Raw genomic sequence first — 23,142 nt, forward strand, 5'->3', positions numbered from 1 at the left:
GCTTTATACACATAGCAATTGAGAATGATGCAATACATACATACAAGGTTCATTGGCCCCCATGTCTCTGATAGGAGAGGTCAACAGTAAATATTTCCTAACCTACATGTCCCCCACCACTAAACCTTTAGCAACCTCCTCCATATCCCTCAAAATAGATGCCCATGTTACACGGGTACACAATAGGGTTGGGTTGTGCGGCTAGGCTTATAAAGGCCCTGGTGGTCATTAGCCTAGTATATACCTATGAATCTATGGACAAGCTAATGCTTTTACAGTTCTTACAACAAAATAATGCTTTCCAGTCCAGACGGTCCTCATTTGAGATAATGTCTAGCATGTCACTGCAACAAATGTGGAATCCTTTAGGAGTTCCTAATCACAAAGCTTGCAGTAGTTTTAGGATGTTGGCTTTATATATTTGCAGTTGTTTCTTAAACAATATTGTTCCAGGCAGTTTTAGATTTAGGGTTTTTGAAATGCTTGATTCCCGCCCATCTCTGGTAGCAAATGCTCTTTTTAGGGTACTAGTTAGTCGCAGAGATGACTCATCTCTAGCACACCTTTTTGGGATTGGAGTGCCCGGAAATCAATAGGGCACTCCGGTTCTCCGGTTCTTGCTCTGGGAGTCCGGAAATAGTAAGTAGTTTGCGACATCAGCGCGTTCGACAAAAAAAAAAATGACATTGCCGTCTTGGACTCTCGGTTGATTGGCTGCTTGCTGCAGAAGAAGCTCATGCAGCAAGCAGCCAATCAACACTTAGATTTGCAAGTCAAATCCCCGCAAAGCCCGCGAAAATTACGGGATAAAAAGCGGTGCTCCAGCTAGCTACTCTTTTACCTTTTACTCTCTGCTCTAAAAGGTCGGTACGGTACTTACTACTTAAGGTCTGAAATTTCTTCTTGCTGGTTCGTTCGGGACGTCTTGATTGGATTGCCTGGTGTGCTGGTTTCATTTGCTGCTGCTGCTGCTGCCTGGAAGGATTGCCCTAGCCCTGCTGCTTGCCTTGCTTGCTGGAGTCTTGCCCTGGAGAAGTGCTGTGGACTGGCCGACTTGGTGGTGTTGTGTTCCCCTGCCTGCCTGCTGCTTGCTCGCCCTTTGTTAGCTGCCTGTTCTCTTCTGGCTGAGAGCTTGTTTAAGGAGCCCTGCTGCTGCTTTTTCTGGAGGTAAGTAGAATTTTTTTTAATGGATGAATACTGGAATTAAGGTAGATTTTCAAAGATTAGTGTGACAAGGGGAATGAAATATTGCCAGCACAGCTACTAGTGAATTTTTTAAATATTAAATTTATATTAATTCACTAGCTGTGCTGGCACTATCTCATTCATTGATGGTGAGAAGATGTGTATAACTGTATCTAGATGTTCAACATGTGGTGATTATTAACTAGAACAATTTCTATTTTGTAATTACCACATCTACTTTATTCTTTATCTGTAGTTTCTAGTATACTGTCTGCAGATATATATATATATATATATATATAGGAAGGGTTTGTTTGGCTGTTTTTAACTGCAGTTAGTGTAACTATTTTTCATGTGGGTGCACTTTGATTTATTATTTTTCATGCGGGTGCACTTTGATAGTGAATGTATACTGACGGAGTTATATGGGGTACTTGCTATGATTGCAGAACTATCATTTCTCTAGTCATCACTGCTATGTTTACCTTGATCTGCATTTTCTAGGATATACCAAGGCTGTTTTTACTGCAATGTTTTAAATATTTTGGACTTGGTTACAGTGAATATATAATGACTTCATGATTTGTATAAGATGCTTGCCTTGGACTGTAGAACTGTCTTTTCTAGTCTATCATCACCGTGATGTTTACCTTGACCTGTGTTTCTTCCTAGGGTGTCTTTCTGGGGTGTACAGTCTTAGTATTATAGTGAAGCTTTAATGTAGCTTTTTGTCTAGCTTGTCATCACCACTGTTTATCTGTGTTTTCTAGGGTATACCGTCTATACCAAAGCTTACTTCATTTGACGTTACAGTGAATATATAATGACTACATGATTTGTATAGGATGCTTGGACTGTAGAACTGTCTTCTAGTCTGTCATCACTATGATGTTTACCTTGACCAATGTTTCTTCCTAGGGTGTCTTTCTAGGGTGTACAGTCTTCGTACTATAGTGAGGCTTAAATGTAGCTTTTTGTCTAGCTTGTCATCACCACTGTATCTAAGTAATTGTATTTCCATTTTAGTACTATCTGTGATATGAGACTTGGGCTTAGTTTTCCCATGCGTGTGTGATGTACTGTAGTATGTAGTGAACCTTTGAAGTATTGCTAAATAAAGTTTTTTTAATTTACTTTTGACTCGTTGCACATTTTTCTACTTATTGGTAACTGTATGTGATATTAAAGACTTATGCTGAAGGATGCTAGAGTAAAGGGGTGTGGCTATTAAAGGGAATGGGTGTGGCTTGATTGTGCATGGGGTGTGGCTTGTTTGTCAGGAAATGGCACAGTAGAAAGGTGGCAACCCTATTTGGCAGTGGGAGAGCTTAGCTCTGTAGCACAAATGGATAAAGCCCTGACTGTGACTCAGAGAACTCATATTAAATATTGTCTCAGGTGCTAGAAGAGCTCAGCAAGGTTAGAATGGTTACGCTGGCACTCTCCCTCCCTGGGAAAGGGTGGACAGGAGTGAGATGATACGACTTGCCAGGCTAACCTAATCCTATACAAGTAGTGCTTTGTAGTATCCACAAGAGCAGGGAACATGGGCTTGGCCATCCCAAGTCAGTGATGGTAGCTCTTACAGATGTGTATGAAATGGAAAAAAGGCAAAGCAGTAGTACAACATACATTATCTAAAAATACCGATCATCTACACTTAGTGTATACACACACACACACACGCTTAATTATAACTTTATTGTATAACTTTATATACACATCTGCACTCTTGTGCTCAATGCAAGATGGTTACTTCCATATCTCTCAACTGTCCACATTTTTGTCTTATATTTTTAATCTTTTCCACATAAAATTTGTGATTTTCTGAAAAATCACTGAGGATTGAATTTACTAAATAATGACATACATTCGAGTTTCAGACTTTGCATCCTTCAGCAAATGCATGCTAATACAACACGTTATTCTAACAGCTTTCTAAGTTTATAAGACCACTATTTAACATCTGTCCCTATTTTTGGCCTCTGTCCCCCCATTATTTTAGGCTTTGTCCAGATTTCTTGGGCTGTGAGGTTGAGAGGTATGCTCACTTCTCTGCAGTGCTCAGTAGTCCTGCAGTGAATTTGTGTGAAACAGATGTGTTACAGTAGTCCTGGAAATTCCCTGTGAGGTCAGAAGTTAAGTGTATTGTTAATGCCAAGATATCAACAACATAGGAAACAATGGACAAAGGACTGAATGCAACAAGTGGCCTAATGGCCAGGAAGGCTAGCTTGTATGAAAGCATGGCAAGCTCATGTAGGGACATGACAGACCTAAAAGGTGAAGTAAAGCTTAATTAAAGTAGACTGCATTTGAATCAGTCAAGTAGTCACAGAAGAATCAGGAGGAGCTATAGAAACTGAGAAGCAGGATGTGTTTTGCTCCTGCAAAAAAAGCAAATTGGAGAACAGCTGCAGATTGAAAATATGGATTTATCTGAAGATATCCTGAATTATTTTACTCAAAAACAGAATACTAGAATTAAACTTTTCTGGACCATTTTGTTTTTGTACAATAAATTATACAAGCCATTTGTGGGTATCTTTGTGGGGATGCTGTCCCACTGAACTCCCCATTGTGGGGGTTCTACCCCATTTCACTAACCTCCATTTATACTCCTTTCACGGTCACACTATATCTGAAAAAAGTAAAATATAATGTAACCTTTTCCTGAGGTGGTGTGACCTCAGAAACAGTATATTTTCAAAGTAAGAGCATGGGGCAGAACTCCTGCAATGGTGAGCAAACGGGTCAAAGCCCCCTACAAAAAAATAATTCTGGTACTACAAATTAGTTAAATATCCTGCAACAGCAAAATGATTGGAGAGTGCTCACTGCAGGGATTTTGACCAGAAAATGGACAGTCTGTTACACTAAAAGAACATGTTTCCTGGAGAATCTAGTTGGGTTTGATCTGCTTATATAGACAGAGAGTTCAGGATTGGCCATTCAGAGAACTTTTACATTAAAATTGAACAAATACACAAAGTTGAATGCTCTAGAGAGAAGGGCCAGATGTATGGTGGTAAAGTTGTAACTCTGTACCACAAGAGCATGGTTGATACAGTATCATACTCTAACTGTGAATGATAGTCTATCTCCATAAAGTAGAACTGGTGATGAATGTTTGTTGGCCCTATATAGAAAGTGCTGGACATATAGGGACTTGAAAGGGAAGTTGCATCAAGCACAGGCAGCTATGTGTCCATCCTGTCCTGGTAAGGTTACCATTTTGTGGTGGGCAAATGAAGCGTGTTAAGAAATTGTAGTAAAATACTGGAAGAGGAAGTACTGTGTGTGTGTGTGTGTGTGTGTGTGTGTGTGTGTGTGTGTGTGTGTATGTGAGAAAAACCCAAGGAAGCAGACTTCCTGTGAAGAAACAAGGCTGCATTAGTTTCTTCCTTACTGCTATGAGGAGAGGGTATCCCCTGCAAAAAAAGTTAATGAGAGGTCAAGCTTTTGACCAGTGTGACAGGGCAAGAAAGAGTTGAAGCCGGGATGCTCCAGGAGGGAAGAAAGCATAAAACTGCATGGGACAATCTGGCAAATAGTCCCAGACAGATTTAAAATTTCAGACACCCACCAAATGGAAGGGGCACATTTGTAGCTTTTGAGGAGGTTGACTGGGTCACTAATGATCATTAATAAATTCATAAAAAGGTCATTTACTTAAGATAATTTCACTGTAATCAGTCTACATGGACAATAACGTCAACATAATATAAAATAGGTGGTTAAATGGATTTATATCAGATTCTTGAATTTCTGGAAATACACACTTCATATAGTCAGAACCATATGTTCGGGTATTCAAAAACGTGAATGCAGCAAAACAACCAAAATCTACAAGCAAGCCCCCCTGCACCACCCATACCCCCCCCCCCAAATTATTTATACCAGCTCTGAGATCACATTACAGTGGGGAAAAGGCTACATTTCTCGATTCACATTGTATGGTGATCTCCATACAAATGCTTTGAGTTTTCAGAAACTCGAACATATGGTTCCAACCATATGAATTTTGTTTCTGAAAATTTGATAAGCTGATATAAACCCATTTGAATGCATTTATATAGACTAAACTATAATATAATACACAGTGAAAGGTTAGTTTGGGAGAGCTTTGCCCCAACACCCCCCCCTTTATTATACATTACAAATTCCATGCTCTTGCACTTCTGAAAAAAAAATGCATGTTCCAACACAGTGGAATCTATTGTCAGTACAGCAATGTTGAAAAACAATTATGATAAATAAAGACTTTTTGAATGAATATTGACCAGATGACATGATATGAGAAATGTGGAGACAACTCAGAAAATTTGAGTTTGATGGCAAACATTAGCTGGCAGCATAACCATTGGAGAAACGAGAGAAGTTGCAGCAGGACGGCAGTCTGTATATTACCCAGAATAATGATCTTTTAGCTCCTTTTCACACTAATCATTAACTGCATTAGAACTGACATCAGTGATATGTGTGTGTGTGTGTGTGTGTGTGTGTGTGTGTGTGTGTGTGTGTGTGTGTGTGTGTGTGTGTGTGTGTGTGTATGTATGTGTGAAGCAGACACAATGAAACAATTGCAAGTCAGAATTTAGTAGAAAGGGAACAGTTTGGTGTCTAATGTAGGCAGAACAAAATGTCTCTTGAATAAAAATAAAGTGAGATGGTAAAAGATATTGTCATCTGATTTAGTACCGGTGCTGAAGGATGGAATGTTTTAGGTGTTAGAAAATAGACCCTCGTGAACAAAAGGGCACTGCCTGTGAACATCTGAAGGCTAAAAAATCTAGTTTGTTATGCCTATACTCAAACTCATTTTGAGACTGTCAGAGTTAATCCCACCTGAAAATGTCTTTGTTCCATCCATCTGGCACTGATGAGACACATTTCAGTAATGAGGGACTTAGGAGACACTGAACGTAATCTGTGTAAGGGGGAGGGTTGGTATACTGCAAGATGCTGGTTTACTATGAGGGAAGGATATGTATGGGTATTCTTGCTGTGTTTTGTTATGATATTTTTAAGTGTTACTGAAATATTCAGAGCTTTGTCAGCAGTGGTGCAGTGCAGTGACTTGAGATGAAGTCCGTGGTATTTCTATCAAGAATGAGTTTCATGTAAAGAAAAATAAAGGAATAGATTCATGTGATGTTTTCAGTTTAAGTTAATCTTTACATAAGAAAGTAATCAGTAACATATGCAGTATGAGTGAGTATAGGGGTGGGGCAATGTCAGAGCATGATAATGTGTGACGCGTGAAGCTTTGCCTTGAGTCGTCATGAGGAACAGCATGACAGATGCTGTGGGCAAGCATGGTCAGGAGGTGCATACTTGAAAGAGGAGGGTGGGGTTACAGGAGGAATTATTAGGCAGGTGACGTGAGGTGTAGATGGAGAGATGAACAGATCACATTAGGAGGTGGTGTAACTTGGTCTGGAGTAGAAACAGGTGGGGTAGTTTGGACAGAGGTAAGACTGGACAAGAGGACTGGATGTGCATAAAAGGCTAGGTTGGAGGGATTGTCATATAATGCAAAGAAAAAGATGTGGGGATCCTCTGGGAAGGAGTGTTCTGATGATACGTAATACATACAAACGTCATATGTAGGTGAATGGGTAAGCAAACAGGGCAGCATTATGGTGAGTCAGTGGTTGTTTGACAACCTGAGACCTGCACGGGGGGAACTGGTCCATGGTGCAGCTACAGCTCTTGCACCTAGCTCTACATGGATTCATAGGCATAGGTGCTGGGGCTGGAGGTGTGCTCAAGTTTATGACACTGATTTTGGTGGGGGGATAATAAACCCATTAAAAGGGGGCAAAGTATTCAGTAGGATTAGCAGGGAGAATGAGACCCGTAAGAGGAAGGAGATGTACAAGTCGGAAGGCACAAAGTAGAAAGTGCTTGTAAGCTATTGCATCAAAGGTTTGATTGGCAGTGCGTGAATATCTTGGAGAAAGAGGAGCAGCCGAGAAGGAGGTGTAGGACAAGAAAGGTGGGACAGCAGATGGGTGCAATATGTGGGAAATTACTTGAGTGACAGAGTCAATAGATGGGCTTAATAGGGTGTTTTAGTACATGCTTGGACCTGGGATTAGGTGTGCTGTTTGAGATGCAGGAATTTCATGTGAGGTATAGGAATTTGGGGAACAGGTGATAAAGGACTTTGGTATAGGGGAGTGAACATCTGTTTACTTTTTCTGGAAATGAGTGGAGGCAGGTAAGCCATATGAATATACTTCTGAAAAAGCAGAAGGTTGGCTGAGGATACAGTAAGGGTGTAATCTTTGGAGCATTGCCGCTCAGATCAAATGCATGTGGACAGTGGAAGTGTCTGTCCAGGTTCCAACATTGCAGGGTACCCATCAGTCTGGTTAAAAAAAGAAAAAGAAAATAAAACATCCACTCAGATAACTGATGTCAGCTCTCTTCATTTGACCCAGTTGGAGCTTTGTGCTGCAGCTAAAAAAAAGCTGGGCTTCCTGTTTAACGCAGTAGTTTGCTTTTATAGTTGGGTAAGCACCCTTAACTGCACCCACTCAGGGAGTATATATTTATGTGTAATTGTATTTATAAGGACTGTGGACCATGTTCATTTATAAGGACTCCTAGCCAGGGTTTCCACTTTTACACATGAACAAACACTGCTGACTGTTTAGAGAGACAGAGAGAGAGAGAGAGTGTGTGTGTGTGTGTGTGTGTGTGTGTGTGTGTGTGTGTGTGTGTGTGTGTGTGTGTGTTGTTTCAGAGCCAGAGAAGAATACCAGCCAAGGCAGTTTCAAGATTTCATTAGGAACACCAGCCAAGAATGACTCAAGGTTTCCCATGGAAACAAGGACAAAGCCAAGAATACTTCGAAGGATCTAGGAGTTCCTAAATTCAGGTAAATCACTGAGGAAAATGGAGATTGCTTCCTATCTTTTTTTTTTTTTAATTTAAAAGGAGCAAACCAGGAGAACTGTCTGGTTAAGCAACTTGCTCAAAGTCACACAGTACAAAAATGAAGGCAGAAAGAATCAAACCCCGTACCCTTGCTTGTAGGAAGCAGATTAATAAGGCCTTATAGCCTTAATTCTCTGCAGTATCTGCCAGACACTCATTGTTTGGTAAATTGATGATTATAGTCAGTCAGTCAGTAATTAATACCATTCATTAGAGTTGTTGTTACCGTGGTGGTGCAGCGGTAGTGTTGTTGCCTCACTGCAAGAGGTTCTCCCGTTCGATTCTCGGCTGGAATGCAGGGAGTGCTTTCTGTGTGGAGTCTGCATGTCCTCCCCACGGTTGGGTGGGCGTTCAAAAGACATGCATAAATGGGCGTGCCTTCGCTGAAGGTTGAACGTCAAGTTGGCACCTCGGCATTCGTGAAAATCTACTGCCAGTCATTAGTGGACCGGAGTTCCGCTGTGGCGACCCCTAACCAGGAAAAGCCAAAAGACAGCATTAGAGTTTTTGTTGCTCGGAAAATACATGTGGATGCAAAACCTGTCTAACTTTTTGAGTGAATTAAATTACTCTGTCTCATATGTTTCCAGTTTTGCAAAACATCTCAGATTTTGTCTTATTGTTAATGCTCTGTCCATCATTAACTGATCTACCAGTTAGCACAGAGGACTGCAGCTCTGAGCTGTTAATGAGTTGCTTTCTGTACACAGGGTACAGGGTTCAGTTACTTTCACTTTTGTTTACCCACAGTATGACTTTAAGCTAATAATTTAACCACTTGCCCTAAAAAGGGACAATTTGTTCAGAGCTCTTACACGGTGAACAAACAAGTAAAATAAAAAACAAAAGTTTTTTTTTCTTGTGAATCACTGAAGATTACAGTCAATCAGGAATGCCAGTCAGAGTACAATAGCTCTTATTGCACTGACATTTATTTTCTGAACAAAACCTTCTGTTAGCTCTTATTGCATTGACATTTATTTTCTGAACAACACCTTCTGTTAACTTTTTTAAGTGAATTAGAATTTTGTAGCACATAAGGCTCTGAGCTGTTAATAAACTGCTTCCTGCAGTCAAAAGTACAGGGTTTAAATCTTTCCACTTCATTTTGCCTTCTGTGTGACTTTCAGGAAGTCACCCAATGGTGCTCTTTGGGCCCCCTTGAAAGCAGAGCTCTGTCCAGTGGATTTATCTGGTTAACAAAATCATAAAAGAAAATATTTAAAAGTTTTTCCTTTTGGGGCTTTGTCCAGGATTACTGATGTAGAACTGTGTGCTGTACTGTACCTTTAAGAAGCAGTTCCAAGGACAACATGTACATATAAATAGCAAGCATGTGCTAGCTTCAGTGCCATTTTGAGAGTCCAGCCAGAGTGTGAAGATGTATGTGTGTGATAACTAGTTTGTTTATAAGTTAAAGTTACTTAGCCTAATTTCTGATGTGTTTGTACATAACAAAGTTGCTTGAACAGAGCCCACAAATGTTAGTCTATTTCATCCTGACTAGACAACAGACATGGTGTCAGAACCGGGACTCCAGAGACTGCTTTTCAGAGCCATGAGGTGCAGAGAAAACAGTGATGATAAACTAAGTGAACCGAGTGCAAAAAGGGCCAGAAATGAACTAAAGGTAATGAAAACTTTCACAAATGATTTATTTTATAAAAAAGATAAAACAGAGCATTACAAGGCCACAGAATGCATTATTAAGCAAACAAATAGCACAGAAATGTTTATTAAGCAAAAGAAAAGCATAAAAAGTTTATTAATTAAACAAAATGTTCTAAATTAAGATATTTGATAAAATGATTATCAGAAAAGCACAAAGGGTTCAGAATTACCTTGGAATTGCAAAATGAGCATGTTTAGAGTTAAAATGAGCACAAGAAAATATAATGGGCATGAAAAGAGACTAAATGAGCAAAACAAATAGAAATAAGGGCAAAAGGGCACACTAAGCATAAATAAAGCAAGGCAACTGCATTTCTTGCATATTACTGTGTTTTGGCATAAACTACTATTTCACATTGACTGAAGCTATTCAGGGCATAACTAGAGTTAATTGAAGTAATTGAAGTTAATTGAAGTGTGTAAAAGTGCTTACAGTGAATGTTTATTACTGTGCATTTATTCTGAAGAATTTATTGTGTGCAAAGTGCAACTATTTTGTAAAGTACAGTCAATATGCAGCCATTTTGAAACATTTCTTGTGCTGGATGTGTCCATTCGCAAAGAGCTGCCATTACAGAGATTTTCTTGTAATGTACAGAGTTATTTAGCAAAGTACAGCCATTTGGGGGAAATTTTAGTATGCTGTGTACTGTTCATTTGCAAAGTGCAGTTACTTTGAAATGTTTCTTACCCTGAGCTTTTTCTGTCCAGTTTATTCACACAGTGCAGTTATTTTGAGATGTTTCTTACACTGATAAGTGGTGATTTCTTACGGTACAGTGATTTCAAGAGTATTATTGTGCCCGGGAAACTTATTTCACAAAGTTCAATTATTCAGAGGTTTGTTGTGCTATTGGGCATAGTTACAAGTACTGGTACAAATTTCTGGCATATGTATAAGTGTGTGTTAGTGCATATTTGCAAAAGCAGGTATATGATAATATGGCAGAGGCATTTCACAGACTAGGTCCACTTGCATTTGATCAGAATATTGCAGAAAATTGGAGAATATTTGAGCAAGAGTATGATATATTCATACAAGCAGCTTATTCTGACAAAGATATATGCACCAGAGCACTCATTTTGCTAAACCTAGCTGTGTAAGAGGCCATTGAAAGAATGCGTTCATTTGTATATGCACCAGCAGTATGTGAAGGTGAAGGGGAAAATCATCATATTGTTGTACAGACTGAATCAAGGGAAGACCCTGAGTGATTTAAGCACAAATTCAGGGAAATGTGCAACCCCCAGACAAATGTTACATTAGAGAGGCAATTGTATTACACAAGAGATCAAAAACAAAAAGAAACTTTTGCAGCTTATATTACTAACCTGAGAAACAAAGCTAAAATGTGTAAGTTTGGTGATTTCAAAGATGTGTTAATAAAGGACAGGCTTATGTGTGGTATCAACAGTGGTGCAATGAGAAAGATTTTACTTTGTGACAGTGATTTCATGCTGAGGAAAGCTACTGATTTGTCAAATCCATGAAGTTACAGAAAGGCACACAAACATGCTTGCAAGTGATAACAGCTTAATTTCAGCAGGCTCCAGAGCAAATGTCGACAGGATGCAACATGTGACTAGCAGAAGCAGGCCTAAGCACATGGCACCTGCCACTCTTGCTGGCTCCTCACGTAAAACCCATAGTTTTCTAGAAAGTTCTAAGACCAGCTCAGTAAAGAGGCCATGCTCATTGCAGTACAAGGGTGAATCAGCAAAACCCAAATCAAGCTTTATTGTTAACTGTTGCAATTGTGGTGTCGACCAGGAGTCTAAAAGAGAAAAGTGCTTAGGATTTGGTCAGCAATGCCAAAAGTGTTAAAAAATGTAACCATTTTCAAAAGCTTTTTAAATCAAGTAAGCCTCACACGGTCATAAAAAAAGTTCACATGAAAAAGCAAATTGATCAAGTAGGGCTGCACTTAACTTTCTTTGTGGATGTTGTATCAGTAATTGGTGAGAAGACTAATGCAGTAGATTTGTTGGCAAAGAATGAAGTATTGTATAATGTCCAGATCAATGGTAAATCTACCAAGTTCAAAGTAGACACTGGTTCAAAGTGTAATGTTATGTCAGCAGACACATTTGCTAAGGTGAGAGCTGGTGAGCAACTACATGTGGCCAGTTGTGTGAAACTTGTTGCTTATGGAGGTGAAGAAATTCAAACTGAAGGCTCAGTAGTGCTTTCATGTTACTTGGCCTAGAAATGTTATAATTATTCCATGTAGTTCGAAGACCTGTGCAGTCATTATTGGGTCTCAGAAAGAGTCTGAGAATGAATCTACTTTCTTTTACCAAAGAAGAAGTTCATCAAATAAGCAAGTCCCAGCTCCAGATTCACTAACACAATTTTTTCAGATTATACTGATGTTTTCGATGACAAGTTGGGCAATCTTCCAGTTGTGTTTTCTATAAAGTTAGATCCACAGGTCAGTCCAGTACTGTAGTCAGACCAGCAAGAAAAGTTCTGATAGCTATGCAGAATAAAGTCAAAGCTCAGTTGGGTAAAATGGTGCAGCAAGGTATAATTTGTCAAGTTACAGAACCTACTGAATGGGTGTCATCAATGGTAGCTGCTAACAAAAAAAGGCTGAGATGAAATCAGAATATGCATTGACCCAAGAGATTTGAACAAAGCATTAAAAAGACTGCATAATCCTATGCATACAGTTGAAGAGGTCACTGCTCTAATACAGAATGCCATTGTTTTTTCTGTCTTGGATGCAAAAAGTTCATTTTGGCAAGTGATGCTTGATTGCAAATCTTCAATACTGACTACATTCAGTACCCCATTGGAAGATATTCCTTAGGATGCCATTTGGAATAAATTCTACAAGTGAACTCTGTCAGCATGCAGTGAAACAAATTTTTTCAGGTTATCCTTGTGCCATAATAATAGATGATTTATTGGTCAAAGGCAGTGGTGAAGCAGAGCATGACAACAATCTTAAGAGAGTTCTAGACAGAGCACAGGAAGTGAACTTAAAGCTTAATCCTCTAAAGTACAAATTCAGACTACCAAAATTTACATATGTAGATCATTTGTTTACTAGCACTGGCTTGAGACCAGACCCATCTAAGCAAGCAGCCATTCTTGAGATACTATCACCGAATTATGTTCAAGTTCTACAAAATTTTCTTGGTATCTTCAACTATTTAGGCAAGTTTATACCAGACTTCAGTAAGTTGATAGCACCTTTGAGACAGCTGACACACAAAAATGTTACACGGTCTTGGTTAGAACAGCACCAGAAAGCATTTGAAGACCTTAAGTAGAAAATTACCACCCCACCTACATTAAGATACTATGATGTCAATAAACCAGTAACTCTTTCCTGTGGTGCTCCAAAATTTGGTCTTGGTGCCCTTATTCTTCAAGAATCCAGAACAGTAGCCTTTTCATCTAGAACACTTACCAAAACTGAAATGCAAAATGCCCAAATTGAGAAAGAAATTTTGGCAATAGTATTTGCATGTTCCAAGTTTCATGGTTATATCTATGGTCGAGATATTCAGATTGAAACTGATCATCAACCTATAGTTACTATTTTAAATAACCCTATTCATTCAGCTCCAGCAAGATTACAAAGAATTATGCTCAAATTGCAAAAATACAGTTTCAAAATGGTCTATACAAAAGGCAAACTTCTTTATCTGGCTGATACCTTATCCAGATCCAGAAATAAAATGGAACAGCTTGACGCAGACAATTTTGACTTTGATGTCATGGAAGTGAATAATTTTTCTATCACGAGACTTGAGCTGAGAGATCATACAAAGACTGATAATGTTTTGCAAAAGCTCAACCACTACATTAATGTTGGATGGCCGTCAAAGCAGTCTAGTGTACCACCTTAAGTGCAAACTTATTTTCCTTACAGAGATGAGATGTTGATGGAAGATGCATTATTTTCAACGTACTTAAAATTGTTGTTCCTGCTTCCTTACAATAACAATATATCCAGATTTTGCATCATGGTCAACCAGGTTCTGATGCTACCAAAAGAAGGCTGAGAGGACTAATATTTTGGCCTTCTCTAGCAAAAAACATTGATAAAGTACTTTCTTCTTGTTTAGTATGCAATAGCACTAAACTGCATTTACAAAAAGAACCACTTCAGCTAAGTCAAGTTCCTGAACTACTTTGGTCAACAGTAGCCACTGACAAATTCAAGTGGAACAGCCATGATTACTTAGCGTTGGTAGACTCTTATTCGAACTGGTTTGAGATAAATTTACTACTTAATCTAACATCCACTGCTGTTATTACCAAGTTGAAACATCATTTCTCAGATCATGAAGTCCAAAGAAGCTTATCTCTGACAATGGTACCCAATTTACCAGTCAGTTGTTTCAGAAATTTGCAAGACAATGGGACTTAGTACATGTTACTAGTAGTCCTGAATATCCACAGTCAAATGGACTAGTTGAATGTGCAGTACATAGTGCAAAGCAATTACTAGAGAAGTTAAAGCGTGACAATACCAATGTCTTTTTTTAATTTACTCAGTCTCAGAAACATACCCCCTAACAATATACTTGGCTTGCCTGCTCAGAGACTTCTAGCTAGGCAAACCATAACAGCACTGCCTATCAGTTCCAGTTTGTTGAGGCCTAAAGCTAAAAACAATAGAGCAATCAAAGCCCAATTATTCAGAAAGCATTATTTCCAGAAGTCCAGTTATGACAAATTTAGCAGATTTCTTTGTCCATCAAATGAAGGAATGACACTGAGGATGCAAAAGGCAAAAGATTTTGACCGTATTGGTCAAGTAACAAGTATATGTGAAGAGCCGAGATCCTACTTTGTGAAATCTGAGGGTGTGGAGTACAGGAGATATCGCAGATATCTTCTTCCTGTATCAGAACCATTATCGCAGCATTGTTCCTGTGATACAGACTCTAAATTTCAGAGCAATCCAGACAACATTCCAGTTGCAGAACGTGTCTTGACTCCTAAGTTCATTCCTGATGATGTTCCTGATATCCCTAAAGCTGAATATTCAGCTAAGACAATCCCAGTTGCTAGACTTAATTCTAATTTCTATGACACACGATTTGGTCACATTTCCAGCCCTAGTGTGAAATACACAGCAACCTGGAAGTAATTGTATGTATGTATACAGTTCTGTGTAACTGCATGATAAAGAATTATTTTGTATCAATTGCATGGCAGTCAGTGTTGTCAATAATGCACAACTCATTTCTCAAAGAGAAGATGTAAAATAGTATGTGTGTTGTATCTTTAAGAAGCGTTTCCAAGGACAGCACATGCATATAAATAGCAAACACATGCTAGCTTCAGTGCCATTTTGAGAGTGCAGCCAAAGTGTGAAGATGTATGTGTGTGATAACTAGTTTGTTTATAAGTTAAAGTTATTTAGCCTCATTTCTGATGTGCTTATACATAATAAAGCTGCTTGAACAGAACCCACAAATGTTTATTTTTTTCATCCTGACTAGACGAGTGACAACTGAGTAAAGAAGTTGAGAAGTATTTGGTTTGTCTTTTCCTTGTGAAATGTGTGGCTTTCTGGCAAACTGTTGTGGATTGCAGTCACTCAATAATGACAGGTGTATGAATTTCAGACTGTATCATTCAGAAAATACTTTTTAATGTAAAGTTTGTTATTAAAGCAACTAAAGTATATAATAGACATGAGCAAATGTAAATAATGAATAAACACTGATGCACTGCCAAAGTTAAAAAATGTTTAATAAAGGTAAGCACTTTCACAATCACTTCATCAGACCATAGTACACAAACTATTAAATATGTTATCCTAACCAGTCAAATTACATTCACTGCATAATCTTCTAATCAAGACATTTCCTTAAAGGAGAATATGTTAATATATTGTAAAAAATATAATGCTCTATCAAAAACACATACTACATAACACATCCAATCAACAAAGAGCATTACTGAAGCCTGGATGAGCTAAAAAGCAGTCGCTAAACCATATTAAAATGAGAATGTGCAGCACCAAATCAGGGTGTATGTATCAAACACTTTAACAAATTAGCAAAGGCTGCTATAAATCACAGGACTGGTTACATTATAGTTTGTGTCAACCTATTGGAAACAGCCATACAGCCTCAAATCAAGACTTGTGTCTGTAACTTTGTATCCAATCAGCTGAAACCAAAATAGATATCATGATTAGATACAGGAAACCAATCGATATTACTGAATAAAATACAGATCCTAAATCATCTGTTTAAATTACAAGACTTTAAAACTGGTTTGAGTGAAACCATCCGATTTAAACCTGACCCCTTTATCTACTCTCAGTTTAATAATCCACCTCAATTCTATTCTTTCTGTTATATTGTTAGAGTCACCACATCTCGGATTATTTTTAATCATCTGAAGAACAATGAATTTAAATGTATGTAAAGCACCTCTTGTTTAAACATGTTTCCCTAAAGCATTCAGTGTGTTACATATACGAATGTTATAAACATACTCTCTAATCCTTTCCGTTAAGGTTCATTTTGTCTTGACTGTATAAAAGGATTTACAGACTAAGCAATATGCAAGGCATATTAAATTATACGTACCACAGTCTGCCTTAACATGAAATATGTATTTTGTGCTTGTATCAGGATAACCAAAATAATTTGCTTCATCCACAAAATTACAAAAATTACACTTGCCACAGGGGATGTACATGCTGTATCATTAGCAGGAGTATTTTCTCTCTCTATATTTTATACTTATGATGTAAATCTGGTTACGAGTGTTTTTAAGAAACACTGGCAAGTTCTTTTGACTGATGATAGAATAAAGGATTTAGTATGCGAGACACTGCATTTTAGTTTTAAAAATAAAAAGTCCCTTAAGAGAAGATTATGCTATCCTAATGACAGACACAAAATATGTATTTCATGCTAAGGTAGACTGCGGTACTCATAATTTAATAATTAAGTAATTTAAGTAATTTAATTCTCAAGACTGCGGTGGTGGTGGTGCTGCGGCAGCGTTGTCGCCTCACAGTTAGATGTTGCCCGTTCGATTCTCAGTTAGAGCGTCTTCTGTGTAGCGACATGCGTGAATGGGCGTTCCTTCATTGAAGGTTGTGCGTTAGGCCCGGCAAGCCAGTAAGTAAAAATCTACTGCCAATCATTAGCGGACCGGAGTTCCGCTGTGGCAACCCCTAACTGGGAAAAGCCGAAAGACACAAACAAACTAATTTAATTCTCACCCTCAAAGGTGAAAATCAAGCTCTGTACCTTGTGCCTATAAAGTAAACATCTTAACCATGATGTCAACCCCTCCCTTGGTACTATGGCAGTTAAAGATTAAATAAAAGAATTCCAAAGAAATGCCCATACCAACTTAGAAATGTAGTTACTGAGCCTGGCTTGATCAAAAATCATAAGAAAGGAAAGATATTCAGTCTTTTTTTTTTTTTTCAAGAAATAAGATGGTCCATGGCATGGTGCTCATAGGTAACAAAATAATAGCCCCCACAAGTGAGAAGACAAATACTTAAAAAATGCATGGATCATACCTGAAAATAGTAAACTAAAGTACAAGAGATTCAATGCACTGGTCAAGAAGGCAATAGCCACAAAAGAAATGGCCATGTCTGAAAAGAGTTTTTGGACCAGTGTTATAAAATGTAAAACAATATAACATAAAAAAACAAAAGAAAATGGCAGTTCAGACAGAGCAGGTAATGCAGAGCTGTATCACTTGCAATCCCTTCTGCAACAGCAGCCTAGAACAAGAGAAGCTAATTGAGATATTCCATGGCCTTCCCTGTACTAAAGAGCACCTTTGGCGAAGGAATCTAGTGGATATTGATTTGTTATACTTCAATAAAGTCATGTGTCTAATATTTGCAAATTATTATTTTAAGTTCCTTGAAATAATTGAACTGACAGACACAATAAATGCAAATATGATTAATGCATTTATGTTATATTGTCAAGATGGAGGTCACCCAATGTTATTGCATCTGGCAATGGGCCACACTATAAAGGGCAATAAGGGCAAGAATTCAGAAGATTTTTGTCTGAGTGAGAATTCTGACATGTAATCTCCAGTGAACACTATCTGCACTTGGATGGATAAAAGCAACACATTTTCCAAACAGTGAAGAATCTTAGGAGGAAAAAGCAGTAGCAAAAGTTATGAGAACTGTCATCTCATAATTTTGGAATATAGTAATATTTCAGAGCCTATCTCTATGGTGTGCTGGGATAAAGCCCTGATTATGACCTAAACAATTCAGGTATGAACAGCAGCATGGACACTGGAGTCGTCAAGAAGGGCGAGCGGAGTGAGTGCTTTCTGCCAGCTCACCCATCCTGGAGAAGGGGAGATGGTTGCCCTGGTCAGGCCAACCTGCTCCTGTGTAAGTGGAGGTTGGCACAATATCAGTGACCACAGTACATGGATCTGGCAGTCCCCTTGTAGGCATGTCTGTGTAGAAGAAAACATGCACAAATCTGGGTAAGGTACAGGATACCCTTGTAGTGACACAGGTGCATATGTCGGCAACCAGGGAGAGGGTTAGGAACATAAACATACCCCTTCATTACTGGGATGCTGTTGAGGGCACAAACACCACCATGACTATCAATTTGGTAGCCCTAAACCTAGTCTCATGATAACTGAGTAATACCTAGGCTGTAAGTGTGGGGGGGGAGCTGAGCTGTGCTCATGGAGGGGACTGTTGATGTTCAGCAGGTACTTTGAAAAACATAAAAAATATATCAATATTCCAGTGAAGGGAGGTTGTATCTCACCAGCTTTACTAAGATTACTTACTTCAGCTAGATTACTGGTACATGCAAATTAGAACAAAGTAAAAAAAAAAAAAAAACAGAAACAAATCAGCAGGCACAGAAATACTATGATAAAAACTGCAGAAGACTGTCAGATTTACAAACTGGAGACAGAGCAGCTGAACCAGGGTCCTACAATGTTTAAGATGATGATTAAGAGCTGTACAGAAGGAATCATAACATTTCTATTAGAGATTTTTGTAGAAGTTTGTAGAAGACAAGCAACCAAAATTGTTACAACCAGTACCTACACAAGAAAATAGTTAAGAGATGATGATCTGTCCAAAAGCAATACAAGATGCACAAAATGAATACCACCATCATGTGTTATATAGATCCTGGAGACCACCACAGAAACTGGGCAGATATGTGAATAGTTTGAGCACTCATCATGATAAGGACTGAAAAGCTATATTTATTAGTATATCTTCTAAATTTGAACAAATGATCATGCTTAATGTGAAAAATCCATGACAGGATTAGTGTACGATTAAGGGTAATTTAAAATGTTAGAATGAGCATATAGTGCATGTTGTTGCATAAAATGGTATATATGTATGTGTGTGTGTGTGTGTGTGTGTGTGTGTGTGTGTGTGTGTGTGCAATGCATATGCATCCACTTCATTCGCCATCACAAGCTCCATCCCAACATCATCCTCAGTTCACAAAACAAGATCTCTCTGACCTAACAAAACTATGCATTTCCAAATGTTTGCACCAGCAGAAAGGTTTCAGCCTCCTCTTCCACAGCCACATCTGGCCAATTCACCACTGAAGGCCCTACCCTCCAAGTTTCAAGTTCCAACAAAAAGCAGAAAAACTTACATTGGGAACACCGTGGACATCACACGACTGCAGACAATTGGACACTGAACATACCCGACCAGGCAAGCAGACCTACAGATCAACAATACTCAAATACAAAACAAAAACATACAGTGCATAACATCAAAAACAAAGTGCACAAATTAAAAACAAAAAGTGTGTGTGTGTGTATGTATGTATATAAACATGGCGAGTGTCTGAGTTGTCTCATAGTAGTGTTATGGAAAGGGCTTTTAGGTTAGCTTCACATTAGAGTGAAAAGCAGGGTTAGGGTGAGTACACATTAGTAATGCATGCTAACTCCAATGCTGTACCTAACCCTAACTTGCCTTACAAAAACCCTTTCTATAACACTATCACTACTCAGGCTTATGGGCAGTACATCATAAAAAGAAATCTGGTTTCTATTTCAATTTACTGTGTGTTACTGTTTAGTGTGATTGATATGTCTGATTGATGCGTTTTTTGTTGATGTTTTTGCACAACAGATCGAGTTGCAGGGTTATATGTACAAACTTTCTATTAATTTTGTTGGATTATGCTGTATCATAGGTAAGTGGGTTTTGTGTGTATAAGTGTGCACTTGTGTGTGTGTGTATGTGTGTTTGTGTGCGTACAAATGTTTGTAGGTTAGGGTTAGAGTAAAGATTAGGGATAGGGACAGACGTAGTGTGTGTGTGTGTGTGTGTGTGTGTGTGTGTGTGTGTGTGTGTGTGTGTGTGTGTGTGTGTGTGTGTGTGTGTGTGTGTATGAGAGTGTGTGAGTGAGAGAGTGCCTATGCCCATGTTTAAAGGTTAGGTAGGGGTAATAGATTTAATGGTGTATTTATATGCTTTGTGTGTGTGTGTGTTTGAGCTCGTCTTCTTTGGCTGTAGTGTTATGGAAAGATATTTTTTAAGGTACATTACAAGGTTAGAGTTCGGGTTAGCACATATTACTAAACTGCACTGGGGACAGGGAGTGAAGCTTAGCTACACCTGACCCTGCCACTGCCGCTAAACTATCACCTCACTTAAAAAAAAAACTTCCATCACATTACCACTGATCAAATTCATGTTATGGAGGGTTTTAGTGTAAAGATTTTACAAGGAAATTGCTTTCCTTTTGTGATTTTTAGAATGTTCGATGCTTTGAATATTTGATAGTATGATTTTTCGTTGTATAGTGTCAGATTGCTTTGTGTTTGGTTTTGTGATGCAGCAGTGAATCACACTACAATTGTACACAAACACTTACAGACACACATATACATACAAATACATATCCATCTTTACACATCCATATTTTATAAGTAGAAAAAAGGGGTCTACAGTAATAACGTATAATGTGAAGGGTATACACTATAAAAGAGACAGAGAGCCAGATGTGCACTTTTCTATTACAGACCCCATTATTTGTTATCATAGATCAGCACAAGCCATTCTATATCTGGATGATGAATACATATACATATACATATATATATATATATATATATATATATATATATATATATATATATATATATAGTACGTATATACATACAATACATGATACCATTAAATATACATCTAGTTACAGAGACCTTCATATCATACCATGTGGCCATCCCTCTAGAAGACAATGTGATTAAGCACCTCAGGAAGGTCAACAGGTCATCTAGAGGATCTGTTTCACATACATAATAAACTATCAAAACATATATCACACTACCTACTGCCCTGGTCCTTCACATACAGTTGTCATTCTCACAGCCATTAAACAGTTTTGGGATGTAGGTCAGTTGGTGAGCAACAATCCTCTTTACAAAAATCATTAACTGGTAGTCTTACTGTTAGGTCATACTGAATAACTGCATGCACACTAATGAATAATCCTTGCATAGAGGGGTCAGAGATGGTGGGTATCCAGGGAGAGGCAGTGTATTTAATGTGCCTTAATAGTCTGACATTTATTCTGACCAACAGCTGTAACATTTTAGCAAAATGCTTTTACAGAATGTATTATTTAGCAACTTATAATATTTAGTTGTTTAATTTACGGTCATATTGTTTTTTTCACCCTGTTTTAGCTGCAATTGTATGTCAGCAAAGACAACACTGTGATGTCCTCTAAATTATTTGAAAGCGGTTGTATCAAAGTTGGGAGATATAAATCAAGATTTTTTTAAATGCTATTATCCTTGAGAAATCCCAGCTTCAAATGTATTGCATAATGTGCTGAGACCATAGAAGTTCAAAATTCACGGTAGTTTTCTAAGCACCCCTCCAAAGGCACTACACTTGAGGACGTTGTTCTTTAACTGGCACAGATCAAATTTATGATGCTTTCCACATTTTGTTACAGTCAAATCTCAGTTTTTAATCACATTTCATGTTGCAGATTCCAGTTTTCGCTTATTTCAATGAATCTCACATTCAGATTTATGAATTAAACTTGTAGCAAACACACTTGTTTTTGTAGAATGTATTATTTTACTTACCTATCAAAAATGATGTAAAATCAAACTGGCTTTATTTACAGTTGCAAAATTTGACACATTTCCCCAGGCTGAATAAAAAATGGATTAACATTTCCCAATTAAGCATATTTCTTTGCATACTCCGCACTGCTGGTCTATTATATAAACTATTTTTTCCATTTTGCCTATTATGTATTATTATACTTTCCAAAAAGAAAGTTGCTCAAAAGTAGAAATGAAAAGTGTGCTTACCGTCAGCAAACCAGAAGGTCTGTGCTGCCTGAACTGCAGATTACTATCACAGGTCTCCTGAGTGGCTACAGCATCATTTTCAGTGGATTCACATTTGCCTTCTTTCACCTTCAGACTCTCATCTTCTTTACTCTTAACCTTCACATTACCATTAAACATTACAGTGTGGGAGGCAATAACATCACCCGTGTGGGAGGCAATAACATCATGTTTAATGCCTTTAAAAGTCTCTTCCACTTCTTTCTGAAGTTTTGCTTCCTCATTCTTAAGCTGCCGGATGAGTTTTTGCTCCTTGTCTTGGAGAAACTGGTACAGTTTTGCAAATTCTTGTTTAATGTACTGCTCCAAACTAAAAGCATCTTCCTAGGAAGTAATGAATATGGAAAGATACATTAAGTAGCTGTACATCACTGTATCAGATGTATCCCTGTATTTAACCTGATAAAAAAAAAGGACCAGAAGTCAGTACAATAACAGATGTAAGGCATGTCTCTGTGGCACCAGTGACCCAGGGCTAGGATTATAATTAGGCTCATTACTATGGCTGTCAGGGTAAAAGGAAACACCAGTCTAGGATGCTCTCCCTTGTGGGACAGTCACGGATTGCATGCCCAGTGTGAAGATGATCAATATAAGAGGAGGTACCTCAGTGTGATGACTGCACATTCAGGTATGTGCAACTGGAAAGACAGGAATTCACTTTCAGACAGGTGCCTGATCAGCTGATGCATCTGAATCAATTACAAAAAATGGTTTGGAACCAAGATGGTCATCACTGAGTAAACCAATGGGATATATTTTCTGATGTGAGTAGCTTGTCTGGGTCTACAGGTTGCAAAATACATCTGCAGGGTAAAATTACTAGTTGAAGAACAGATCTGTGACACAGGAGAGATCATCAGGGTAATTGGGTCTGTAAGGCTGAGGAATATATCTTTGATTCAGAAAGACTCACCTAGGTCTATGAGTCTGAGGTACATAAATCTTGAGAAATGGACTGTTTCACGTGGGCTTGTTTG

The 23,142-nt window shown here is 38.3% G+C and overlaps 1 protein-coding gene across 1 annotated transcript in view; it reads right to left on the minus strand.

Moving 5' to 3' along the window:
• The window catches only part of LOC122813891 (zinc finger protein 436-like), a 107,999-nt gene that overhangs the window by 16,174 nt on the left and 68,683 nt on the right, over nucleotides 1–23,142 (minus strand). Inside the window, exon 3 of the mRNA XM_044086434.1 lies at nucleotides 22,124–22,486. Coding sequence (XP_043942369.1) covers nucleotides 22,124–22,486 — 363 coding nt within the window. The remainder of the gene's footprint in view (nucleotides 1–22,123; nucleotides 22,487–23,142) is intronic.

Source organism: Protopterus annectens, chromosome 10.part0 (assembly GCF_019279795.1).
Source record: "Protopterus annectens isolate FY-2018-M chromosome 10.part0, PAN1.0, whole genome shotgun sequence".
Classification (NCBI taxonomy): Eukaryota; Metazoa; Chordata; order Ceratodontiformes; family Protopteridae; genus Protopterus; species Protopterus annectens.